Source organism: Larimichthys crocea, chromosome XVIII (genome assembly GCF_000972845.2).
Source record: "Larimichthys crocea isolate SSNF chromosome XVIII, L_crocea_2.0, whole genome shotgun sequence".
Taxonomy (NCBI): domain Eukaryota; kingdom Metazoa; phylum Chordata; class Actinopteri; family Sciaenidae; genus Larimichthys; species Larimichthys crocea.
In genome coordinates, this window is record NC_040028.1 from 19,522,137 (window position 1) to 19,545,972 (window position 23,836).

Genomic DNA, 23,836 nt, shown 5'->3' on the forward strand with positions numbered 1-23,836 from the left:
TGCTGTTTGTTTCATGTCTGAGGTCTCAGGTCTGAGGCTCGGCTGCCAATGACAGAGAGAGAGAGAGATGTGTTCGCCTCGGTGACTCGTCGCTTCTTATATCCATCCACGCTAATAAGTTCAGCGAACGTGGAGCGGCTTCAAAGGCCACCGGCAGCATTGGATGTGCACCCTGAATATGATGCCTGCCTGCCACGCTCGAGGCTGCGTTCAATCAAGATCACTCGAGACGAAAAGTCTCTGTGCTGATGTGATAATTGAGTTTCTGATTGAGTGACAGGAGGTCAGAAGGGAGCAGAAACCTTTTATTAAATCAAGCTTTTTTCAGGTTTTCTTTTAACCCCCGGTAGTTCAGATTTAAGTAGCTGGTGGCAGAGGTCTTTTGGGCCACAGTGGCTCAGTTGAAATAAATGTTTTTGGGAGTGTCTGCACACAAGTGCTCGGGAAGTAGAGGGTTGAAAAACCCTACCTTTAAACCCATCCCTCACAAAGCTCTCTCTTGTGGGAGTAATTGAGTCCAGCTGTCTGGAGGAATTATAGAGAACCCCAACCCAGGCAGCCTGAGCGTGCACGTCGGTGGGCTCGGTAACACTTAGCATGTTTGGCAAGACAATGACAACTTTTGCGGTGCAGGAAACTGGCTGGCACTGCATGTAAACAGTAAATATAGTATTTGCAGTACCATCAGATGTGTGTTATGACATATATCAAGTTCCCCTCCCGGCTTGCTTTGGACCGTTAACTGACCGGGCACCTGCTGAGGTAATGAGGTAAAGTATCTCCTCCTCCATCAGTAGCCCTGGCGTGGTATTTCCGAGACTTGGACGACTCCAACCTGAAACCGCACGATCATAAATTCTCCAGCAAAAGGAGGGCTCCTCGAGTTGGCCCGCGGCTATCGGTTACTGCCAACCACATGGAGAAAAAAAAAAACGTGGAGAGCTCTCCAAACAAACATTACTCACTCTCACTCTACTGTGAGATTAACTCTCCCCCCCAAAATAGTAGTCAAGCAGCGCTCTATCTCTCATCCCGATTAATATAAATGAGTGTTCATTCTCCTCACGGTTCCATCTATCCATCTCCAATGTGTCCAAAAAGAAGAACTTGGAGCTTGTTGGAGCTTTGTAACCGCCGCAAACACGCCTCATTAACACTCAGATATGAAGAGCTTCTACCATTAGGCATACACGGTTGTTATAGTTTTGTTATCTGAAAGATTTCAGCGCTCAAATCGATACCAGGCTTCAGCTCTGGCAGAATCAAACGACCAGGGAGGGAAAAAAAACCCGGAAATCTCTCGGTTTTGTGGAATATTTAGTAACACTGGCTCCAGACCCATATTCTTTGGCTTCCCTTGTGTCCAGGGGAATGTTTCCCATGTCAGCACACTTTCTCTGCCTTGTTGCTGAGCACTCAGCGAGCTGTGTGGGGTTCTGGTGGGTCACAGTGAACCCGGTTCAAACCTGGTTCTGCTGCTTTTACCAGTAGTGCAGGAAGCCGACGCTCGTGCGGCGTTAAGGGGGCCTCAGCCAGCAGCTACTTGATTCAAGTCCCACTGGGCTGAATCCAGAGGGACAGAGTTAAAGATGACTCCATCGGTCTCTGCCCACCGTGAAATTCTCTGTAATTGCTGCATGTTCCTGCACACACCAACTCCTTGGTGAGTTGAGGTAGCAGTGGGAGGAGATAAACAGACAGTTTGAATGGCCTCGAGGGTGTCTTTACTCATCTAACTGTCTGTGCAATCATCTGTGCAATGACAGACATTTGACCATGTTTTGTTACTGTGTTTGTGTTGCATGGGTGCGTGTTATGACTGGATCTGACTGTCGGGGCAGGAACATCTTTTCTCGGGCCCGTTTCAGGAGAGGCAACATTTCAAGTATTCCTCTCAGTTTATTGTCACAGGACTAGAAAATGTGCAGCCTGATATTTTAACCATAGCTTTGCTTGGTGTTCGAAGCGCTGCCAGGGGTCAGTCGAGGGGAATTGTAGCGTTTGTCCATCCTAGACGAAGAATGCAGTCGAAGAAAAACAAGCTTTCACAATGTGACCAGCGTTTTTCTCATTATCAAATCAGACACCTGATGAGCTTCCAAATCTTTCCGTTTCTTGGTGTGAAGTGCTTAAAAAATCAGGATCCTCGAGTCTGCATGAGGAGGATTAGAGGCTGCTGGATGGGTACAGCATATTTAGCAGGATTATGTGCAGGCACAAGTCAGCATAACATTCCTCCAACATCATTATCTCTGCATGTTCTGGGACTGATTGTTAGGGGGGGGTTATTCGGTGAGCTCACACTGTTCTTGGAGCCTTAATGAAGTTAATTATCACTTCATACAGGCCTTGATTACGTTGGCTTCAGGTGAGTTTCTGCTTCACAAGAGGAAGACCAGAGTATCTCATACGCAGAGCTCTCTATGGCAGAAGGTACAAAACTCTCTGCCATAGCGAGTTGTGTGTTACATGGAGTGCTCTGCGGCGTGCAGTGGCTTTATTGTTGAGGTCTGAGAGATTGGGAGTTAGACTGATAAATATGAGACGATATTATCTTATTGGTTGAGCAGTTACAAGAATTGACTGCACAGAAACACCAAGCATTTAGTCACAGTTGCATAGTTTGTCCACCAGAGAGCTCCATGAAAGGATTGTTGTACCAGTGACGGTATAAAAAATGGACAGAGCATGAGCGACGTCACCTGTAGATTTCAGAAGCGTCGTCTTGACGCCTGGTTGCTCCTGACGACACGCACCTGTCAATCAAAGCGTCTTAATCCTGCATAACTTTAAGCCTTAATATAATGTGAACAGGTGAGTTGTATATAAATTCACCCTCAGTACAGTTGTCATGAACGGGGAAATTAGCTACAGAGACCAAAACAGTTTTTTGTACCAGGCTGTAAACATGTTTATTTCTGCTGTGAAGTTGGACATTTGGACATGGGGACTTATGGACTCACTTCTGGAGCCAGCCTCAAGTGGCCGCTCAAGGTATTACAGTTTTTTTAGCACTTGACTTAATTTCCCAGCCATGGAGGTTACTGCCTATTTATATCTACATACATATATATCAAGTTTCAAAAATTCAGTATTGGTCGAGCTAGAATCGCGTCAAGCATGCAGAGTATGCGAGGTTAGCATGTATACTTTGTGGTTTCTGACCGTACATGCTGTATGCATCGAATAACAAGCTCATAAATTTAGTGTGACTGAAAAAATGTTTGTGTGTGAACAGTGTTAACACGGGACAGATAAAGACGAGAGATAAAGTTTGTAATTAACTCAGTGGCCAATCTGGAAAATTACATCACATATCTTTTAACCATGACAAAGCAGAAGTAGTAAAAGTAGGTGGAGGGTGGAGGGTTGATCCTTTGACCTGAAGTGCCATCGAGGGACAAGCAAAGCTGTTTCACTCTCAGAGAGGTCAACGCTCTCTCTCTCTGAACCATTTGCTAATAAGCATGTTTGCCATTTAAATATAGAACTAGCTACCCCTTAATTATTCCAACCCACGTTGAAGCCATTTGTCATTACATGAAACCCTCTTAAGCAGAGCTGTCCCCGATGGGAAGTGCAGACTTACATACAAACAAGACATTTGGGATTACAACTGGAAAAGTCATAACCCGGGAATGACATGGTGTTTTTGTGGTGGAGGCTCTGTTTGAAATGCGTGAGATGTGTGCGTGTATTTATAGAGCTGAATGCCTTTTGTATGTGTGTGTGTGCGCACATATAAACTTTATGCAATCTAAAATGATTGACACACACATGTAGGAGGAGAAACCATTCCTCCACTCCTCCCTGTCCTTTCTTTTCAGCTTCAGGAAAAATATTTGTCGGTTTCTGTCACCCGACCTCATGTTTCATAGCAACCAAAAAAATGTCTCCAAAATACTCCACCGCCACCGCCCCGCAGACCTCGCAGGTATTCACGGGGAAAGGGCTTGGCAGGGGAGGGGACAGTTTCAGGGTGTGAGAAGTGTGTGTGTCACTTTTGCACTCGCATGGCCGGTTGGTTGGTTGGTTGGTTGGGTTCACACAGCTCTGATGTCATCTCTCCTGGTTTTGGCTTTGTCCCCACCCTAACCCAGCCCACAGGTAGCTCTGCCGCTGTCAGTCAAGCTCCTGTCACGCAGCCTCTCCCCTCATGCATGCATGTGTGTGTTTGTGTGTGTCCTGCACTCCGGTCGCTTCTTATTTGCTACACAAATGCTCCTCCCCATCCGTCTCCCTCTCTCTCTCTCCCTCTCTCTCTCTGTGCTCTCTGGTGATATGAACTTTGGAAGCAATGAGTTGTAGGCTGTGTCCCTGCCAGAGAATGCTTGAGTGATTATTCTTTGCCTCTGAAGGTGGACAGCCCTCATCTTCCCCTGCTTTGTTCTTTGTCCAGGACAACCTAAACGTCTTCCTCAAGGCCTGCGGCAAGCTTGGACTAAAGGAAGCGCAGCTCTTTCACCCCGGAGATCTTCAGGACTTATCCACAAGAGTGACAGTCAAGTAAGTTGTGATCTTGTTGTGACATTTCCACAGCCACCATCCTCACCGTTCACACAGTTTCTATCCTCCTGTGAGCTCATGTTTTTGACTCTTTGCATGAATGAACCGACCGTTTACGCTTCCAGTCACACGCACAGATGAACTTTTATGCCACTTTTGACACATGTCCTCTCGTGTGAGGCGTGATTCAAGCTGTAGTTTAAAAAAGGTCAGCGCTATTTTCAGTGTGTGTGTTAGTAAGCACCTGTTAAAGCACAGGGATGGAGGACAAAAGCCTACAATGCCATGGGTGGTACTCTGATCTGATTGAGAATGAACCGATTCACTGCAGGTCTTGCAAATCATGATGTCATCACACGTTTGCCCGTTAAATGTTTTTCTGATGGTGGCATTTGGTGACACCACGGTGTTGTCTTCAGTTCTTCAGTTTCAGGGAGTCGTGTTTATGTCAGTGGCGTCTTCGGCATGTCTGCGGTATGTTGAACAACCTGTTCAGTTCTTTTTTACACAGGTGTGCCTTCAGCGGCAGAGCGGCAGAGCTCAGAGCACAGTCCATCAACTGTGTGACACCCTGTGTCTGTGGCCATAGAGCACTGCTGTGCAAGCACAAAGCAAAGTGCTTCCGCAAGCAATCCCTGCAGGTTGTTAAACTTGAAGTAGAAAAACATCACAGCAGGCGGCAAAATGAAGTCCTGAAGTCGTTCTCGTGTTCTCACTCGGCTTTGTCTTTGTTTGGATGTTTGGTTGAGACACAACCCTCAGGAACATTTTGATCCACCCTCATTCTGCAGCGACACCGACAACCGTGACAAAACCACAGATGTACTGTACACACACATGAACTGTTTTTATCAAAGACACACTCTCACTTCACACAGCGGAACATAGGTCGCCCTGAACGCGACTGTATCATTAAATTCCTGGTGCCAGCGTCGTAAATACTGAGATAATTTAAAGTTTATGGATCTTTTATATCTCACCTTATCTCACCTTATATCTTATCTTACCTCTTCCTCCGCGAGATTGGCGGTTAACATTAAACTTATGTAGTGAAAGCTTAAAAAAAATGTGGCGTGTTTGCATACGAAGCTCTTTAAAATGAACTTTTTCACTCCTCCGGAGCCCCGCTGTGCTGTTGGAGCTGAACGCTTTGGCTCAGCAGCGTGCACAGGGGGTGGATTGGTCACAGAGGTGGGTGGAGGGGGGGCTTGCAATCCTATTTTTAGGACCTTAGGGTCACTTTGCACAAGCAGGATTGATTGGAATGGTATCAGGACTCCGGAGAAGAGCTTTTAATAGTGTGTCGTCTCCTCCCCGGTACACTGTGGTCTTGAGAGTACACACCTGTGTGTGTGTGTGAGAAAGTTTGCGGTCGCGGTTGTGGTTATGTCACTCTATCTCATTCACTCAGAGGAAAAGATATTATCAATATTTTTTGGCGTTGCTCATCTCGAACGTGCTCCACGGTTACAGGTTCTCATTTTCTCGACGATCCTGCAGCTCAAATGTTTCGTGCACGAGTCAGTCTTCATGAATAGTTTGTGTTCGAATTGATTTCTTGACGCTTGAATGCAGCACATTTCTTGCATATTTTTTTGCGTTTTGTGGGCGCGATTTTGTGGTTCTCTGACAGGTATTTTTAACCGGTGGTGGCACACAGAGAGTAACATGAGGAGATCATCCCAAACAAGGCTGCAGCCAAGCGACCAATGATTTTATTTCAATGCTGCTTATCAGAGTCTAGGCAAATGAGCTGCTAACTGAGACAGACAGAGAGAGTGAGAGAGAAAGTGGTTGCTATCAGCTGTCTTTGCCCCTGGTGGCTGTCCAACCTCCACTCCCTTAAACCCAGTCTGACAGGTGCTTCGCTCAGCTTCCCTGTTCTCTGTTTCAGCAGCAATAACGTCGTTATCTGTGTGTCTCCTTTCACACAGTACTTTTCCTGAACAAACCCTCGACCAATACATACAAGAACCTTTTATACTTTCGTTTTGGGGCTGCAACGATTAGCTGATTAATCAATCAGTCGATTTTGATGATACTTTTGATAATGAATTAATCATTTTTATCCAGCAAAAATGCTGAACACGTTTTCTGAGTTCAGCTTCTCAAATTGAGGAAACAAGAACGTTTGAAGATTTTTGAAATTGATGGAAAGATTTTGAACACTTGACGGATTAATTAATAATTAACAATCATCAGTTGAGGATAGGCAGTTACAGATAATGGATGGATGGATCATCAGTTACAGCCTTACCCCCAATTTCCACTGGGCACAATACGCACCCGTCCTAGTCAATGTTTCAAACCTTTACTGGCTCCGCCGTGGTCCGGCTCGGCTCCGTGTTGAATTTAAGGTGGCTTTTTGATGGATGCTGTGAGCACCTCGAGCTGACAGGAAGCCAGACACAGAAACAGCAGATTTTCAAAATAAAATACCCCGTGCAAACTACTGGTCGGCAAAAATAAACAGACAAAAGCTAAACAAATGAACTACGTAGCATATTTACACATGTAGAAGCATATTTAGAAGCACATAAACCAGGAATATTACCAAAGTCTGGCGGGCTAAACACTTTAAGGCGTCACAGCCGCGACGTGACGGAGACGTGCCCGGTGGGGTTTCGGGGTTTATCTGCACTAATTTTTATGAAAAGTCCTCAAAAAAGCAAATGCTTGAGCTTGAAATATTGTTATTTCAGACGTCAGTTCTTGTTGGCATGAAGCTGAAATCAGATATTGGTTGAAGCGACACGTCATGGGAGTTTAAATTCATGTCAGTCTGTGTTGTCACGGCAGCCATAAAAGATTATTGTATGTCAGTTTGACCTTTGAGCCTCGATCGGCCTGACCACCACCTGCACCGCATGTTTCCTTACGTTGTGAAACTTTGCTTTCTGATAAAGACGTTTATGAGTCAGCGACACATTCTGCATCAACATCATCACATGGCACCACAAACTGTTGCGTTAGACATGCGTGTAGGGAGATAAGAGGGGATGGCGTGCCTCAATATTTGCTCTTATCGTCATCATTGGAAGCTGTGATTCACAGCCTACTTTAGGCCGACTCTAACAGCTGCCCAGGAAATGAGGGAATTCGAGTGTTGCGGATGAATCACGGCTCTAAAACTGCTCTATTTAACTTCACCCACTTCCTTCTAGACTCTTAGCTGCTGGGTGGAAATTCAGCAGCATGGTGCAGTCAAAGTTGGACCATAGCTCTAAGCTGACATAAAGGAAACATCGAAGGCATGACGGGTATATATATATACATATATATTTATATATATATACTGTCAGTGGTTTTCCCGAATGGCACTAAATGCCTTTTGACGCTTGGCTTGATCTTTTTTTGTTCATTTGGATCCACATTAGCTGGTACAAGGCTTCTTCTTGACTACTATTAATGTTTATAAAGATTAAATAGTCACAGAGAAACTTAAACAGGATGTCTGGGACCCTTATTCACATTTACCCTCCTCATAACTTTAAGTTACGAGGAGTTTAAGAGGAATTACAGCCACTTAGCCATTATGCCACTTTATACTTTATATAGCATATGTTCTTTTTACTGCACCACTTTTATGTGATAGCTCTAGTTACTGATTTTGAATAACATTTTACATTCAAAACATATTACCGTGTTATAAAAACCCAGTGTGCACTATATGTCAGTGACGAGCTGCTAAAGAGTTGGTGGAGAGTCAAAGACGGAGCTAGAAGAGACTGAATATTGGACTGTTCATATCAAATTGAAGCGTCATTAGACTGAATATTGGACTGTTCATATCAAATTGAAGCGTCATTGTGTAACTTTCCTATCATAAAATAATCAGTAATCAGGTGAATGGTGTCTCTGTCATCTGCCGTACGTCTGTTCTCACGCTTTGTAACTTTGTGCTCCCGGTACGATCACCCCGAGAAGTACGTAAGTCACACACCGCCAACTATTTCACTGATTTTGGTGAAACTGGATCATATTTTATGGAACAGCTGCTGACTGTAGCTGCTGTTAGCTCATGTTAGCTGGACTGTGAGTGTAGAGCAACGGGGGAGTGTTTTAGTGTTTGTACCACAGAGGAGGGTTTCAGGCCTGAGGCACAGACGAATGCTAATGGGGAGATAAGCCGGTGTCATGCCAGAACTGGAGCTGGGCAAGCAGGTAAATCTGGGACTGACTTTTAGTGTTTGGTGAAATAAAAGAGTGAAAGACAGACACAGCTTTAAAATTTAAAAATGTCAGTGTTGTGTTCACAAACTTGTTTCTGATTTGTTTTAAAGTATATTTTGAATTTTACTTCTGTATTTTTTACTTTAGGACATTAAGTAGTATTGTAGTACTTTCAGTAAAACCCATGTGGTCTCTGAGTCCAGCTTTTGCCCTGCGACCTCCAATAACTAGCGGAACAAATCCCCCGCTGAGATGAGTCCAAAGTCTCACGTTTTGCCGCCGTTTGATTAAGCAAATTATTGACAAGGGTTCACTATCCAAACTCAAAAAAAAGAGAGAGAGAGAAGGAGGACTGGCAGAAATTCATTGACCTTTGGAGAATGTTCGTAACTCTTTCTAAACAATAGATATAAAAAGGAGTGGCCGTGTGTGATTAGGCCTACATGATTTGGATTATGCAACGGCATCCTTGGCAGGAGATCAAACCAAATGTTTGAACTACACGCAGGAATGTGTTGTTTCCCAGGCAAATTTGTACCGACTACACGACTTGTTATCAGAATTTATTCAACCCATGCTGTGCCGCATGCCTCGTGTGTGTGTGTGCTGTTGTTGGAGCAGATGAAACTCACTGTGACAGGTCTAGATGTTTGCTGTGTTCAATAAAGCAAAGGAGATAAAACGAAGTGGCCTGCGTGTTGGTATTTCGGGTGTGGTTCACTGAGCTGGCACTTCACGCTCATGGTTTCATGGTTTAATATATGGCACCGCTGTCACTTGTGGGCAGATTGTGAAACCGAACGAGTGATGATGGTGAAATGCCAATAAAGTTTCTACCCTACGAACACAGCCCTGGCCGTAAAAAGGCCAAGACAAAGGGTTATATTTGTGCTCCGTGGGCGACTCGGGGAGAGAAATGCCAGCCTCACCCTGCTCCCTCGCTCACAGAGGTTGCACTGTCTCCGAGAAGTACGACACAATGATGCCCGACACTGTCTCGCCCAGAGCTGATTCCTCTATTCAAACTCTCCTTGTGTGTCTGCAGGGTTGTTGTGGGGTGTTTTTCTTTCAGGACTCCTGATGCATGATGGTATCTGGGTGTGTCTTTTGTAAATCAAAAGTATGTATTAGAATGGAAGGACGGTGTCGAATGCTGCAGAGCGAGTGATCTTCAGTGCTTCTGAACCCATTCATTTAAGGCTTTGTGTGTTATTGTCTCAAAGAAGCAGAGCTGCTCTTGATCTTCTCGGTGGCTGCACACGGATTGAAAAACACCGCGTGCAGCTTCTACCTGCAGACTCGTATCTCGCTGGAGATCTAAATATAATTTTGCCACACAGGGAAGTGATTGACTCTCATTTACTTTGGCGCTAACGTTTGAAACTTAGACAAACGTTGTTTGTTCTTTGGTTGTGCGTCTCCTGTTTGCGTTGGCAGAACACTCCTATGACTCTTTTAAGAGAAGTTTAATTAACTTTTTACACAATATCACGCAGTCATGTCGCAATTTAAGAAGATAAAACTCACTCGGATCAGTTAGAAAACAGTTTTCTGGTGTAGTTATTGTAGGAACCACGGCTCTGGCTGGATTAGCCTCGAGTGACGGTACAACCTTCGATTGATCATCGTCGTGAGGGTGCAGCGTACAGTAAGTGGTTAACTCTGCACAAAAGGTGTCTTGTATCTCCGCACTTCCGCTCTGGAAGTTAAAAGAAGGAGGATATCACCGAGCTGGTGGAGGATCGGCTGTGTCTCACCCTTTGACCTCGACGTGACAGTCTGTGAAGTGATTGTTAATTCGTCAGAGCTCTGTGCGTTGTGTCGTGCTAACAGAAGATTACCACATGTAACAAGTGTTATATAGTGTTCAGAATATCGTCTCTACTGGTGTTCAAGATAACACCGATGACTATTCCCAGTCTGTACTCTCTGTGCAGAGCTTGTGTGACGTCCATTCGATGATTGTGCTCGGTCATATGAACTCTCAGCTGATTCCAGCAAACTCCCGAGGCTCCGAAGGCCTGAAAATAGCCCTTATGTATTTTTTTTTCCCCTCTGTTCAGCTATTACCACAGAGCCATAAATGAGCATTATGAGAAGTAGTGTGGTCGTAGTTTTGGTATACAGCTTCTTTTTTTTCTGGACCTGGCTACCACTGCTATAATCTTAGACTTTGTAACTGTGTTCCAAGCCACACAAAGAGAGGACTTTTTTTTTTTTTTTTTTTTTACTGGGTCTATAAATTTGCAATATGCCAAATTGGTAAACGTCCATTTCAGTTTTCACCATTGGCTAATTCGCCCCTCATGTGAGATGAGTCATACTGGTGAGAAAGTTGGTCTGCTTTCCATCCTGTTAAATCCAATCAGTGGTCGAAGAAGAGCACTCTGTACTGGAGTAAAAGTACCAGTACGGTGATGTAAACATGCTCACAGGTCAAAACTTAGATTAGATTAGATTTATTCATCCCACCGCGGGGAAATTTACTTGTTACAGCAGCAGAGGAAAGTGTAGCATACACTACAGAGTTAGAAAAAAGTAGAAAAGGCAAACAAACTAAACAATAAACAGACAGAAATATCTATAACCTACAATCAACCTTCAAACAGACAAGTACTGAGGATAAAAGTGGCAGGATGTATACAAAGAGTATTGTAATGTAAAGTGACCATAGTGTAAGAAATATTGCAAAGAAAGTGACCATGATACAAATAATAATATTATTAAAAAACTTCTCCAGTCCACAAATTTACTGTCCAAGTCTGTCGATTTCATTCATAACAGACAGCGTGCACTCACTGCTCAGCTCCAAACGACAGACAAACAGCCCGGGAACAAAATGAAGCATTTAGCAGCTAAGTTATATTTCTCTCAGGAGTCGGTGGAGACCAAAACGAAGCTAAAAGACACACAAATTTAAGATAACGTTGCTCTGTAAGTGCTGGATGTGTAAATAACTTAAAACGCGCCGCTCCAAGTGTCCATCTATAGTTCATGTTTAACTGGGTGGAAATATGGCCCCTATAAATAAATTGGATTATCGGGCTCTTCCTGATTAGATAAGATATATTTAATTGGTCATTAGAGGATAAATATAAGAAATAAGGAAGTTCTGCTTCATGTATTAAATAATTTAACCTCTCTGAAACTATCGGAGAAGTCTGGAGGCTACGACTCATCCCGGGTGGTCGCTGTGTCTTTGTAAAACGCCACGCGCCAAAAATGTTGGGAAGCAATGGTTTGATTATTACCTGTTAATCGTGTTTTATCACACAGTTATTATTAATAATGAATGATAATGTTTTAATGCCTGCGATAGCCGTCATAAAAATGTAAAAGGTGTAAATATTTTGGTCTGAAATGCAAGAACTTCATAGTACAGTACTTGTACCTCTGATTACTTTAATATATTATGCTCAGTTCCCAAATACTTTTCATCATACGTCCTCACTTTCTTTCCTCTCCCTGAACAAACAGCCTGCAGGAACCTGAACATGCAGTTATCTAAGGTGCCAACAGCGTGCATGCATCACATTCTCGGCAGGTGCATTGCGTGCTGGGAAAGAGGGGCTGTAATAAATCCAGGTGCTCCTGGGCAAGAGAGGCATGTGTGACTATTGTATTACCACATGAGAGCAGGAATGTGCAGCATGCACGGAGGATGTGAAGCAGACTGTATATCTTCGTCTGTCACTGACGTGTTTGCTGTATGCACCGCGGCTGTTTGTCACTGACGTCTCTGAACGGACACACAAACAGTCCGTTTACTCGACAGGTACACAATGTGCACACAGAGAAAGGGAATATCGGGATCACAGGTTGAGCTTTTCCCGTGAAAGTGATTTAGCGACTGGCAGGTCGTCTGTCAGAAATATGACTTGAACTTCTGCCTGACCTGGGTAGCACGCTCAGGGGCCTTTTTAGCAACAGTTGCGCCTTGTCTTGGTATTTAGATGTTAAACGAGAAGCTATTAGTTTTATCGTTACTTCAAATCAGGAACAGAAAGCCTCCTGTCCTCTAGACCTTAACAAAATGTTTTTACAGCTGCTTGATTTTTGGGATTAGTGGAAAATTAGACACACACGCACCTAACAACACTTTACTTTATTGCTCGCAATGATCGGGTTTGTTTTTCTCTCTCGCCTTTGTGTTGTTGTTGTGTGTGAGAGTGAGTGAAGGGCTGGCAGTAGTCTGGATTGTGCTCTCATTTTCCAGCTCTTTCACTGCCCGACACAGAGCAACTCGACAAGCAGCCTCTGTTCTTTTATTGTCTCTCTCTCTCTCACATGCACCTCTGTTTTCTCTCTCTCGTCAGGCATCAAGAGACCAACAGGAGGCTGAAAAATGTGAGTGGAAAAGATGTTTGAGGATTCGATTTGTTGTTCTGTCATTCAGCGATAATAAAACATAATTTGGCTTCGGTTACAGGCATGTTCAGGTGTTTCTTTTAAAGGGGAACTACGCCTGTTTTACATGTCAAAGACTGTTTACAGATGATGGGGGAGTGCTACTGCATGTGCGTAAAAAGTTATCTGTCACAGCTCGAGGCCGCCAGCATAACACGCCCAAATCTCTGTCCAAATTGTCAGGGGTGCATTGTGGGTAACGTAGTACAAGGTTTTGACAGGGGATGAAGAATAGACTGTCAGTTTCTGCTCCATCTATTTATGAACTGTCTATTACGAGTCCGACAGTGCTGTTGGAGCACAATGAAAACAGAAAAACAGCTGTATATGCAACGGCGACGTTAAATTTTGAGCTTTTTTCGACGACAGAAACAAAGAACGCTGTGATTACATGTCGGCATCTTGAACCTTTCAGACCACCTGGATGCTTCTACGAAAAGATTTTAACTTTATCTACGAAGCTACAAAGTATACAGATTGTAAATGACAACATGTTGACATGAGAACACTAAATGAATGAGTTTATTCTTCAAATCTGAGGCTAAATATTAGATATATATTTCAGAGTGACCTTTGATCCCTCTGCGGTGCGCTCTAACGACATAAAACCGAAGAGCTGACGTGTCAATTTGACCCGTATCACGTATAAAAGGGCAGCGGTGATTGTTTTACCTGTCCAGCCTAGTAACACACTCTCTCACACACACACATACTCACACACACACACACACACACACACACACAGCAGCAAACAGAGTATTCTGGATGAGCCTGGACAGTCTGGGTGATATCAGTGTGTGTCAGTGCAGAGCTGCAGCTATCCTAACAAACACACTGATCCGACACTGCACAGAACATTTATCAGTCAGGGTAAAGGTGTAGCAAGGTAATCTGATGCGTTCTTTCTGGTAATAAATGTCTGTGTGATAAGCTTCTTCTTCTTCTTCTTCTTCTTTTTCTCTCCAGGTGTTGATCACTATTTACTGGCTGGGTAGAAGAGCTCAGTGTGACCGTTTCTATGATGGACCTTACCTGAATTTTAAGGCGTTTGAGGGATTATTGGGCACAGCGCTGTACAAGGTAAAAAAAAAAAAAGAAAAGGGATAATCATCCCACTGTGCACTCTGAGCTGAGTTATCTGCTCGGACATGTAACAAAAGCTGAATTTTCCTGTTGGAAACCAGAAATAGCACGGGTGAAATCCTCTTTTACAGCCACTGACCCTGCCTGGTATGTAGACTATCTGCACAAGAATGAATGTCCAAGACACGGAGGGGGGGGCCGGACTCATATTTCTGACCACCAAAGAAAACCAAAGCCACGTTAAGTGACCCGATTCCTTGACTCAGCTATTTTTAATCTTGTTTACAGCAGCATGAAGAAATAGCTGCTTCTTTTCTTGAAGGAGCGTTTCCTCCCACAGCAAGTTCTCGTGTTGAATTTGGCACTTCACGTAAGATTTATGGTGTCTGTGTTCGGGCCCTCTATACTTCAAGTGACTACAGGGATTTTCAGTAATAGCAGTCGGTTACCGTGCGTCTTGTACGTTTAGCTATGATAATCCCGAGTTCAGTGACGTGAGATCAGGCTGGGTTTAGTTTATGGACTTGTATTGTCTGGGAGGATTGGGCGGATTACAGATCTGAAAATGGTTTTCTCTTTAAAGTGGCTGACAGGCTTTTACTTGTCTGCTGGCCCCCGGGGCTTACTTGTGTGTGTTTATGTGCAATAACATTGTCTTCATGCGGTAAACACAGTCATCGTGGGTACCTGCAACTGTTTGTTTTGACAGAGATGGCAGCGAGCAGAAAAACCAGCGAGGTTCCAGTTAAATAAAAAGACTTGGGAGATCTCCTCCTCACCTCACCACACACAAAGCGGAGATAAATGCTGTTATCTAACTGTGTGTGTGTGTGTGTGTGTGTGTGTGTGTGTGTGTGTGAAAGGCTCTGCAGGAAACGTCCAGTCAGAAAGGCAACAACGTCAGGGACAGCGGTTTTGGAGATAGTTGGTACTCAGAGCGAGAGGAGCTCCATCATTTGAAAGAAGGAGGCGGAGGAGGCGGACACAAGAGAGACGACTCGCTGGACAGTTTGGACTCTTTGGGCTCTCAACCCCGCAGCATCTCATCTGACACCACTCTTAAAGGCGGCAGCGAGGGTAAAAGACACAGTCGGACTTTTAAAGCTGAGAAGTTTTCCTGTATTTTTGTGGCCTCTCACCCTCGAGCAGTGTTCAAACTTTCCCAAAATGAATATTTATAACGAAGCTCGTCTGTCTAGAACTTCAAATATTTGTGAACAGGGAAGATATGCTGCACGGGAGCCAGAAAGTTGCCTCCCCACTTGTGAAAACAAACGCCTGTTGCCATCTAGTGGCTCGCTTTTGAAAGTGAATATTTTCAGTGAAAACTCAGGAGCTGTTTTTCATAAATCGGCGCCGTCTGTGATCTTGTTTTATGACACAAGTGTTGCATGTTTTCGGAGAGAGGGAAGCGCCGCTCGCTGATCTCACAGAGGGGGCAGTGAGACATTCCTCAGCCCATCCACAGCAGCTTGTAAATGAGGAGGCCTCTGCTCCTCCACCCTGCACCCCTCTGTTACTAAAGTCACGCCAGAACACACAACACACTCCCCCTCGCTCATGTCTCACCTCTTTTGTCCAATTTTTTTGTTGCTACTTCATTACCCTTTCTTTTTTTAACACCTCTTCCTCCTCTTCCTCCTCCTCTCCCGCTCAGGGTGTTGCAGTGACACAGAGGCAGACTCTGGCTTCAGGATGGCTGACAACAAGGACCATGTCAGTTACCGCCGGTCGGTAGCCATCACACCAAAGGCCAGCACCCCGTTTAACCAGTTCCTTCCCAGTAAAGACAAATCCTCAGGCTACGTCCCGGCTCCGCTGAGGAAGAAACGGGCCGAGCGCAATGAGGACAGTCGTCGCAGCTGGGGCCCCATGTACACAGAGGATGAGGGCCCGCTCACCAGGTACTGTTCGGAAACACACAACAACAGTAAACATCCGTGTGAAGGTTTCTCGTCTCTTATTCAAATCTAAACTGTCTCCTCTTCCATCACTGCTGGTGTGTTGTGGTTCTGTTGTGTTGTCTGCGGATGCTCTATGGCGGTTGTGTTTTGTTTCGCCGTGCGACGATGGCCTCAGCGAGACGAGGCTTTGCTACCCCGAGTCGAGCGCCGACGCTCACCTGCAGTGGGCCTACGAGTACGAGAGCGGCAGCGACTCGGACGCCGATCGACCCGACCCCGACCTCGTCCTGGACGACCTGGCCAGCAGACGCTTCCACAGCCCCTCCCCGGCTCCTCCCACCAACTTCGCCGTGCCCTCCAGCCCTCTGGCAGCTGGGAGGGCATCCGGGGGTAGAGGGGGCCCCTGGCCTAAGGTCACTATTGCCCCTCAGCAGAATGTGACCTTCCTCAGGTCAGAGAACATGAAGCAGCAGCGGTGTGACTTTGATGTGCCTGCCTGACGAGAGCAAACTAGAACGCTTGTCTTGCCCTCAGTTTGCATGGTTGATTGTAACCATGAGCGACCTCTCCGGCCGCCTAACACGTCTTCAGTTTGTTGGTTTGAAATTGTTTTGAGATTTTAGCTGCGGCACGTTGTTTGCTCCTTCTGCAGTGATTTGAGTTGGCAACGTAACTCCTCAAACCGACTTATCGCCTCCTTTATAGTTTGTTTTTTGAGCTTGCATTGGTTTGCTACTCCTTGCATCATCTCATTTGATGTTGTTGTGCTCGAGGAACATGCTCCTCTTTGCCGTGACTGGCGTGCTTCTTGTGCAGCTGCAGAAAGATTCTTCTGACACGTGTGATTGGCTGTCTCTCTTGAGCAGCGGCAGCAGCAGCAGCGGTGGGGAAACGAAGCCCCCCGAGCACTCTCACCACCGCCGCCGGGCCGTGTCTGATGACAGCCTGTTCAGGGAGATATATGGCGACTCCGAGGACGAGGACGACGAGGTGGGCTACGCCGACCCCGTACAGGATGATCTCTACGCACGCAAGATTGGCGTCAAACCTCAGCCTGCCGGGCATGAAACTCACGACAAGTTCTTACCAAAGTTCTGGACCCCTGAAGAAGACATTCACATACAGAAGATCAAGCTGGGCTCTCAGAGGAGACCCTGGTACAAGAAGATGCAAGGCTTCAGGTGTGTGAGGACGCACATGTTCAGTCATAAACTACACGTAATCCCTGCTTCTTGCACAGCCTTTTCTTACTTGATTACTGCATGCTAATTTATCCTTTTAAGATTCAACATTTTCTGCATTTGTATCAATTCCTTCTATTTAACTACTTCCTGTCTTTCCCTCTTACCTTCTCTCTGCTTCTGTCCCCTCCGCCCGCCCTGCTGCTGTCCTCGGCTGTAGCGTTAAGAGGTCGGGCTCGTCCTCGTCAGATGATTCAGACTGTGACATCAGTCCTTGGCTCTCCTCTGCCCTTCCTCCTCCTCGCCATCCTCCTCCTCGCGGCACCTCACCCTCTCACCCCCACACACACGAGGCCTCGGCTCACACCACCCTCGTTGTGGGGAAAAGGTCGATACAGCTGCACGATTGTGACGATGAAGGGATGTCTTAGAGCGGCTCCTGTCGAGCGCTGAGCCGCTTTTCTAACGTACTAATGATAAATGAGAGTGTCGAGCTGCTGAAGGTTGCACTAACACGCTTTATGAAGCACTGACCTTAGTGAAAAAATAGGCTTATCCTATTTTTATTGCAGCATCTTCTAATGTAGACTTTATTTATTTTTGCAGCAGCTTGCATCGCAGGTTCATTTCATTGTAAAATGATTTGATCGACGTCCGTTTGAATCAAATATCAGCTCTTTGACTGCTTCAGATTTATCTTCCTTCCTTTTCTTGCTCTTTGATGGAGTTCACGTGCATGCACTCATCACCTCTCTGTCCTTCTCTCTCCTTCTGCCCACCCTGCAGTCCTCACATCCAAGCACACACTCCCCCACAGCTCCCCAAGCCCCCTCTGTTACAGACTCCTCCACCTCTGGTGTTTCCCCCAGTGGACCCCACCTCGGGTCCTAAACTGGTCAAATGTCAGAAGTGGCCCCTCCTTGGGCGCCAAGACCCCCGGGAGCCTCTGGACCCCATTGATTATGACAGTATTATGCCTGACATGGATAACGATGACATGTTTGCCAGGCGAACTCTGGCCTTCCAGTCCAACATAGACTTGGCCATGATGAAGACTCGTCTGTCGGCCAACCGTCGCCTCTACACGTCCGAGCCGCAGCTCAACATCGTCACCCAGCGGCACGGCCACGGTGGCGAGGAGGTCGAATACCCCGACATCGAGCAGGACGATGTGGTTTATCGTAAGGAGAAAACCCAGCAGGCTCAGCAACAGCGGCCACTCTCGGGAGCCCCGGACAACTACGCCCCTATGCCCATCCCAGAGCCGTGGGCTCTGCCTCCGGACCTCAAGGCCAGACTCCTGTGCCCGCCGTGTCCTCTGACCCAGGAGGCGGCAGCAAACAAACAAAATCAGGTCGTGAAGGAGACGCGCCCTAAAACGGACGACATGCTCGTGCGGAAACTCAGAGTTTGCTCCGATGAGAACCTGAGCCCGCTGAGAGGCCCGTCGGCCCAGCAGGTGCCTTCTTCCTGCAGCGAGGGAGACCTGCAGAGATGGCAAGCCATCAGGGAAGCCAGTCGGCTCAGATATAAGAAAAAACTCCTGGTGGAGAGGCTGGCGGCTCTGAAGCTGTAACAGTGCCTGTTTTTGTTGTTTCTGTGAAATCTCAGACGTGCCATTTCAGTCTTGGAATATTTTCTGTCTGTTCTGACGCTGTGAGGTGAAGTGCTTGTTGATTTGACGTTCATGGACGAGTGTTACATCTCATTAAACTCTGCTTTCTGAAAACTAATAGGTGCCTTCAACACAAACTGCAACGAAGGAACAGCGACTGAACTTTTTGGTTGTTTGTTGTTACTTTTTCCAGGACGAGAGAACTTGTTGATTCTGGTTTTCTGCATGATGACAATATGATTAGTTTTACACGTGTACCTGATGAGTGCTGCTGTGATTTTGAAGTGTGATTTTATTTCTTCTGAACAAAACGACACAAACCTCAGACATCATTACTCCAAATTTCTCTTTGGTTTTGTCTTCCTATCAGACCCAGTTTGCCTGTGAATATTCAAACTTAATAAAAAACATATGAGAGACTTCATGATCGCTCTTGTGATGGACTGAATTGGCCATTTGTTGACCTCATCTAACACCTGCAGCTACACGAATATGACCAGAGTTCAATGTTGTTTTCCTCAGCGGAGGGAACTTCACACTGACGTGTTAAAGCTCAAAGTGCAGCAGCAGCAGAGTGTGGAACGGTTCAAGCTTGAGTAATAATCCAAACATAACCGTCCTCGACGCGCTGACAGCACCGGGGCAGGGCGATGTAATGTAGTCCTGTCTTGTCGAGGGCCGTCATGAAAGCCTATAGAAATTCCCCACAGCTCTGAAAGAAGATGCGACTCCATAGTAACTCACCGAACACAAACCTGCACCGTGGACTGTTTGTACATGAGACACACACACATACACACACACACACAGGCACAAAGCGTCCATTTAACCTGAGCGGAGGCCATCTGGATTTACTTCACTCCCGTATGTTAAAGTCGTGTTTCCAGTGACGACGCGTTGGGGGTCTGCAGAAAGGCAGCTTTGTTTAGAGGAAGATGCACGTCTGCGCACCTCCTCAGCAACAAATGTCAGGGAGAGGAAAGGTGACACACAATGTCTGAGCTGCGTTTGCACACATCTGAACTGCAGAAATGTGACTTTGTTGTCTGTGGTTCTCTCTGGTTTCCTAGACAGCGCCAAATGCGAGAGAGTATCGACGGGTGAGTTGATACGGGCTCCCAGGAATGTGGCACGTTTGCATTCGCCTCTTTGGCCTCTTACAGTCGCACCTCGCTGCCCTCCCCCTCCTCCGACCTCCCCTCCCTTTGCTTTTGTGCTGCTGTTCTCACCCTCTAGCTGCTAAATGCTGACACACAACACAGAGTATTGTATGGCACAGGGCCAAGTTCAGGGTGGTTTGGTACAGGAGTGCAGGGGGGGAGTGTTTGTTGCTCCACAAAGCTCTATTGACAGAGTGAAATAATAGCAAAATATGGTGGGTACACTGTAAAACTCCCAGTGTGTCCCAGTGAGAGTTATGACTGAGTCTGATAGCAGTATGAGACAGGTGTAAATCTTCACAGGTAAGCTGCAAGCTTTCAGCCACTTTGCTCTTCTTGCATGACGGGCAGGGCTGTGTGACACATGTGACTAACCTCCCGAGCTTCCCACAGATGTCTGTGGCTCACCTGTGTGCTGTGTTTTGCAGACTAACACTTAGTTACAGGTTAAAGCGCCAAATATTTGGATGGTACAAGATTTATTTTGACTATTTTGAATTCTCCTACAGCTCATTTCACTCGCCGGTAAGAGATGGTGCATGAATACTTGGAGTGGAACACATCTTTATGCAAACTAAACCTCCCCTCCTGCTTTTTTCTTTTAAATTGATTTTAAAAACAACTTTTCTTCCCACAGGAGTAAATCAACAAGCGATATCCAAGTCGACCCCAGCGTCATCCGGCAGGCTCGCTACGAAGAGCTGCAGAAGTATCGCGACAAGATAAAGGACAGCGAGGACCAGTGGCAGGATGTGAGTACAACTCGTATGTCTCGTAGGAAGATGGCAGGAGGAAAGTTTTGTTCCCGACGTAGACGTGAGAGGCGAGCACGTGATCTATGGGAGGCAGTCGGGATAAGGGGGAGCAGGTGTTGTGGTGCAGTCTGTGTCCACGGGGTGAAAAGAGAGCCAGAGAGAGAGAGAGAGACGGAGGCAGACACTGATTGGTGCAGCACTGCCCTCTGGCTATGGACTGTCCTCATTTCCAAATCACAGCGTGATTTCGTGGCAGAAAGCATCCCATATTTTTAATACTAAACACATAGTTAATGTGGAATGGTGTTATGACGTAAGGCAGACAGCTGATGTAAGACACGGAGGAGTAATTCACATAAAAACTTGCAAGTTATTCCTGGTAAAGCTCGTCCGCCGTGCTCCAGTTTTAAACACCAGCGATCCATTCTTGTATATTAGAGTTAATAAAAAGTTACGCATGCAGTGTAATATGACTGTGGACAGCGGTGTGTCTGTCAGCAGTCTGATTGGTGTCATGGCAAAATAATGGAGTCTTAAAGCAGCATTTAGGTCACACAGTCCCTGATACACAGGGGAGGTGAGCCGGGAGGAGCTTAGAAGCACGCAAATAGAACACCTTCAAATGTAACCCTTTTTCTTTTTGTCTCTCCTTCTCAACTTCACCCGCTCTGTCAGCTCTACAGTTAGCCATACAGCACGACCACGTCTGCTTCTTTTCGTGTTATTTTAGATGAAGTAACGAAAAAAATGATGCACCGGTTTTACTTTTGCTGCAGGACCTGAGTAAATGGAAGAGCCGGCGCAAGAGTGTCAACTCTGACATCGTGAAGAAGAAAGAGGAGAGGGAGAAGATAGAGCAGATCACGTACAGCAGCAGCAGCAGCAGCAACAGAAGGTCTAAGACCTTCAAGGAGATGCAAGAAGAGAGGTAAGGCGGGAGGAAACACACCTGATCAGGTGCAAGGATTATAAATCATTTTATGCTGTAAAACTGACCAAGCAGCTGAACTTGTTCCTCTGTCGCTCCTTTTTTTTATCCCTCGGAGGAGGATCCTTTGCTGAGGTAATAAAAGAGGTTTGTATGAGGAGTTTTGCGGCGAGGCTTCAGGATCATTTGTGCAGGCGTGAATGAGGAGACTCTCTGTAATTGTGCCTTCAGTCAGTGTGAAAGTGTAATCTAATCATGGCTTTACAACCTGCCCCCTCCCCTCGCTCACCCTCCTCTTTTCAACCTGTCCTCCTCTTTGTCTCCTTTCATCTCCCCTAAATTGCTCGTCTTTAATTTTACCCATCACTCTCAACTTTTTTTCTGACTTACCCCTCCTCCTCCTTCTCCTCCTCCTCCTCCTCCTCCTCCTTCTCCTCCTCTGTCTGGTCCAACAGAGAAAATAAAGGAACAAACAGCATCGGCGGTCGTCTCAAATCTCTCTCTTACCTGGACGACGAGGACGTGTTTGAGAAACCTGTCATAACCCCTCGTACCCGAACCCTTCCTCCCAGGAGCTACACTATTGACACTCCTTACTACTCCTCCGAACCCCCCGAGCCTTCTCCGAAAGAGGTCGAACCCCCTGCCGCCTCCCCGGCTATCGGCAGGGCCGCTTCCCCTCCCACCTCACTGGAAGTCGACACTGTGGAACGTCCTGCGGGCAGCGACGCCACGACCGCCGTCGCTCCCACCGCCAGCAGCCGCAGCTTTTCCCACAGATCCCAGTCTCCAGAAGCTGCACCTTTACAGAGCTGTCCGGTCTCAGAACACACCACCGCAGTCGAGACAGAGAAGACCACAACTATTGTCTCCTCCTCCAGCTCCGCCGTGCAGAAAGCGCCCGAGCCAAGGCGCCCATTGTCGGTCACCCAGGCCGAGGTGGAGGCCCCTTCTTCTGGTTCTCTGTACAAACAACAACCACAGCTCGGCTCAATGGAACCCAAACCTCCCGGGGTGTCTCGAGTTTCCGCCTCCCTCCCCAGGAGCTACCAGAGATCGGATAGCGCACGTCTAACCTCAGTTGTCACGCCAAGGCCCTTCGGGACTCAGACGTCCCGCCTCACCTCGCTTCCCCGAGCCTTTACAGTGAGTACTACATAAATCTGCAAACCAGCAGTGCAGACGGGGGGCCTGGAGGACATCTAGAGGGCAGGAGGAGACAGTGTTTGTTCGGTAGTGAGGAATCTTTGCCTTGTTAGTCGGGTACGCCGTTATTTGTTTTGAGCCACATCAGTATTACCCAAGAGTCCGATCTGATTACTGCGTGAATAATGGATGCAGCTCGTGTTTTTATAATGCTTACTCGACTACCTCCCTCACATTCATTACTGCTACGGTAAAAAGACAGTACGTGATGTTTAACCAGATCAGGTGGAGAAGAGTTGAAACACATTTAACTCTGTTATAAATTATTTTATTAGTTGTTCTAATGTCACTGTGTTCTCTGACAGCTGGACGACTCTCACAAGCGCGTCAACGGCGACGTCGCAGCTGTCTCTAAGAAGTCGTCGGTGCCGACCCGCTATCATCAGTTCATGACCTCGGAGGATGAGGCCGAGGCTCAGTCCAGCTCGACCCACAGCAGCGAGGACGAGGAGGAGGAGGAGGAGGCGAAGGAGGAAAAAAGTGAGACCGTCAGCTCTACGACTCAGAGCGTCTCACCTGTGCCTCCTCCGGTCAAGAGCGAAGCTCCGCTCGGTCCTCCAGCCAAAGAAAGCAGCCAGGTACTCGAGTTTCCTGCTGTTGACGCAGCAGATCGGACACGCTTTTTATTTAACGTGAACAATGTCAACAGTCACCGCGTGTATTTTTAGCTCTGCTGTAAATAATTAGTGAACCCACGTGCGTCACTAAATCTAATTTTTGCTCCAACCTCTTTTCTTATGTAAATGTCGCTCATTTCCAAGAGTGCAGAAATTAAAGAATAGCAACAGGCTGGCATTCAACCAAAAGCCATGAATGATTAATACACACACACACACACACAGACAGGGTGATCTCCAGAGTAATGGAAAGTCAAGACCACGTTTCTGCATTCGTTGTTGTTCTTGTGCATGTGAATAG

At 46.4% G+C, this 23,836-nt stretch overlaps 1 protein-coding gene across 11 annotated transcripts in view; it reads left to right on the forward strand.

Annotated features, from left to right (window-relative positions):
• Nucleotides 1-23,836, forward strand: part of lmo7a (LIM domain 7a) — a 44,151-nt gene that overhangs the window by 9,440 nt on the left and 10,875 nt on the right. For 9 of the 11 annotated variants that reach the window (XM_027290875.1, XM_027290874.1, XM_027290870.1 and 6 more), the window contains 10 exons: nt 4,400-4,506; nt 12,996-13,026; nt 14,053-14,166; nt 15,033-15,246; nt 15,827-16,073; nt 19,940-19,969; nt 20,667-20,781; nt 21,561-21,712; nt 22,168-22,858; nt 23,224-23,496. In XM_027290875.1, coding sequence (XP_027146676.1) covers nt 15,865-16,073; nt 19,940-19,969; nt 20,667-20,781; nt 21,561-21,712; nt 22,168-22,858; nt 23,224-23,496 — 1,470 coding nt within the window. In that variant the 5' untranslated portion in view covers nt 4,400-4,506; nt 12,996-13,026; nt 14,053-14,166; nt 15,033-15,246; nt 15,827-15,864. Of the gene's footprint in view, nt 1-4,399; nt 4,507-12,995; nt 13,027-14,052; nt 14,167-15,032; nt 15,247-15,826; nt 16,110-16,257; nt 16,549-17,017; nt 17,255-17,474; nt 17,643-18,040; nt 18,812-19,939; nt 19,970-20,639; nt 20,782-21,560; nt 21,713-22,167; nt 22,859-23,223; nt 23,497-23,836 lie in introns of all 11 variants that reach the window. The other 2 variants (XM_019257395.2, XM_027290867.1) reach the window with 2 other exon arrangements.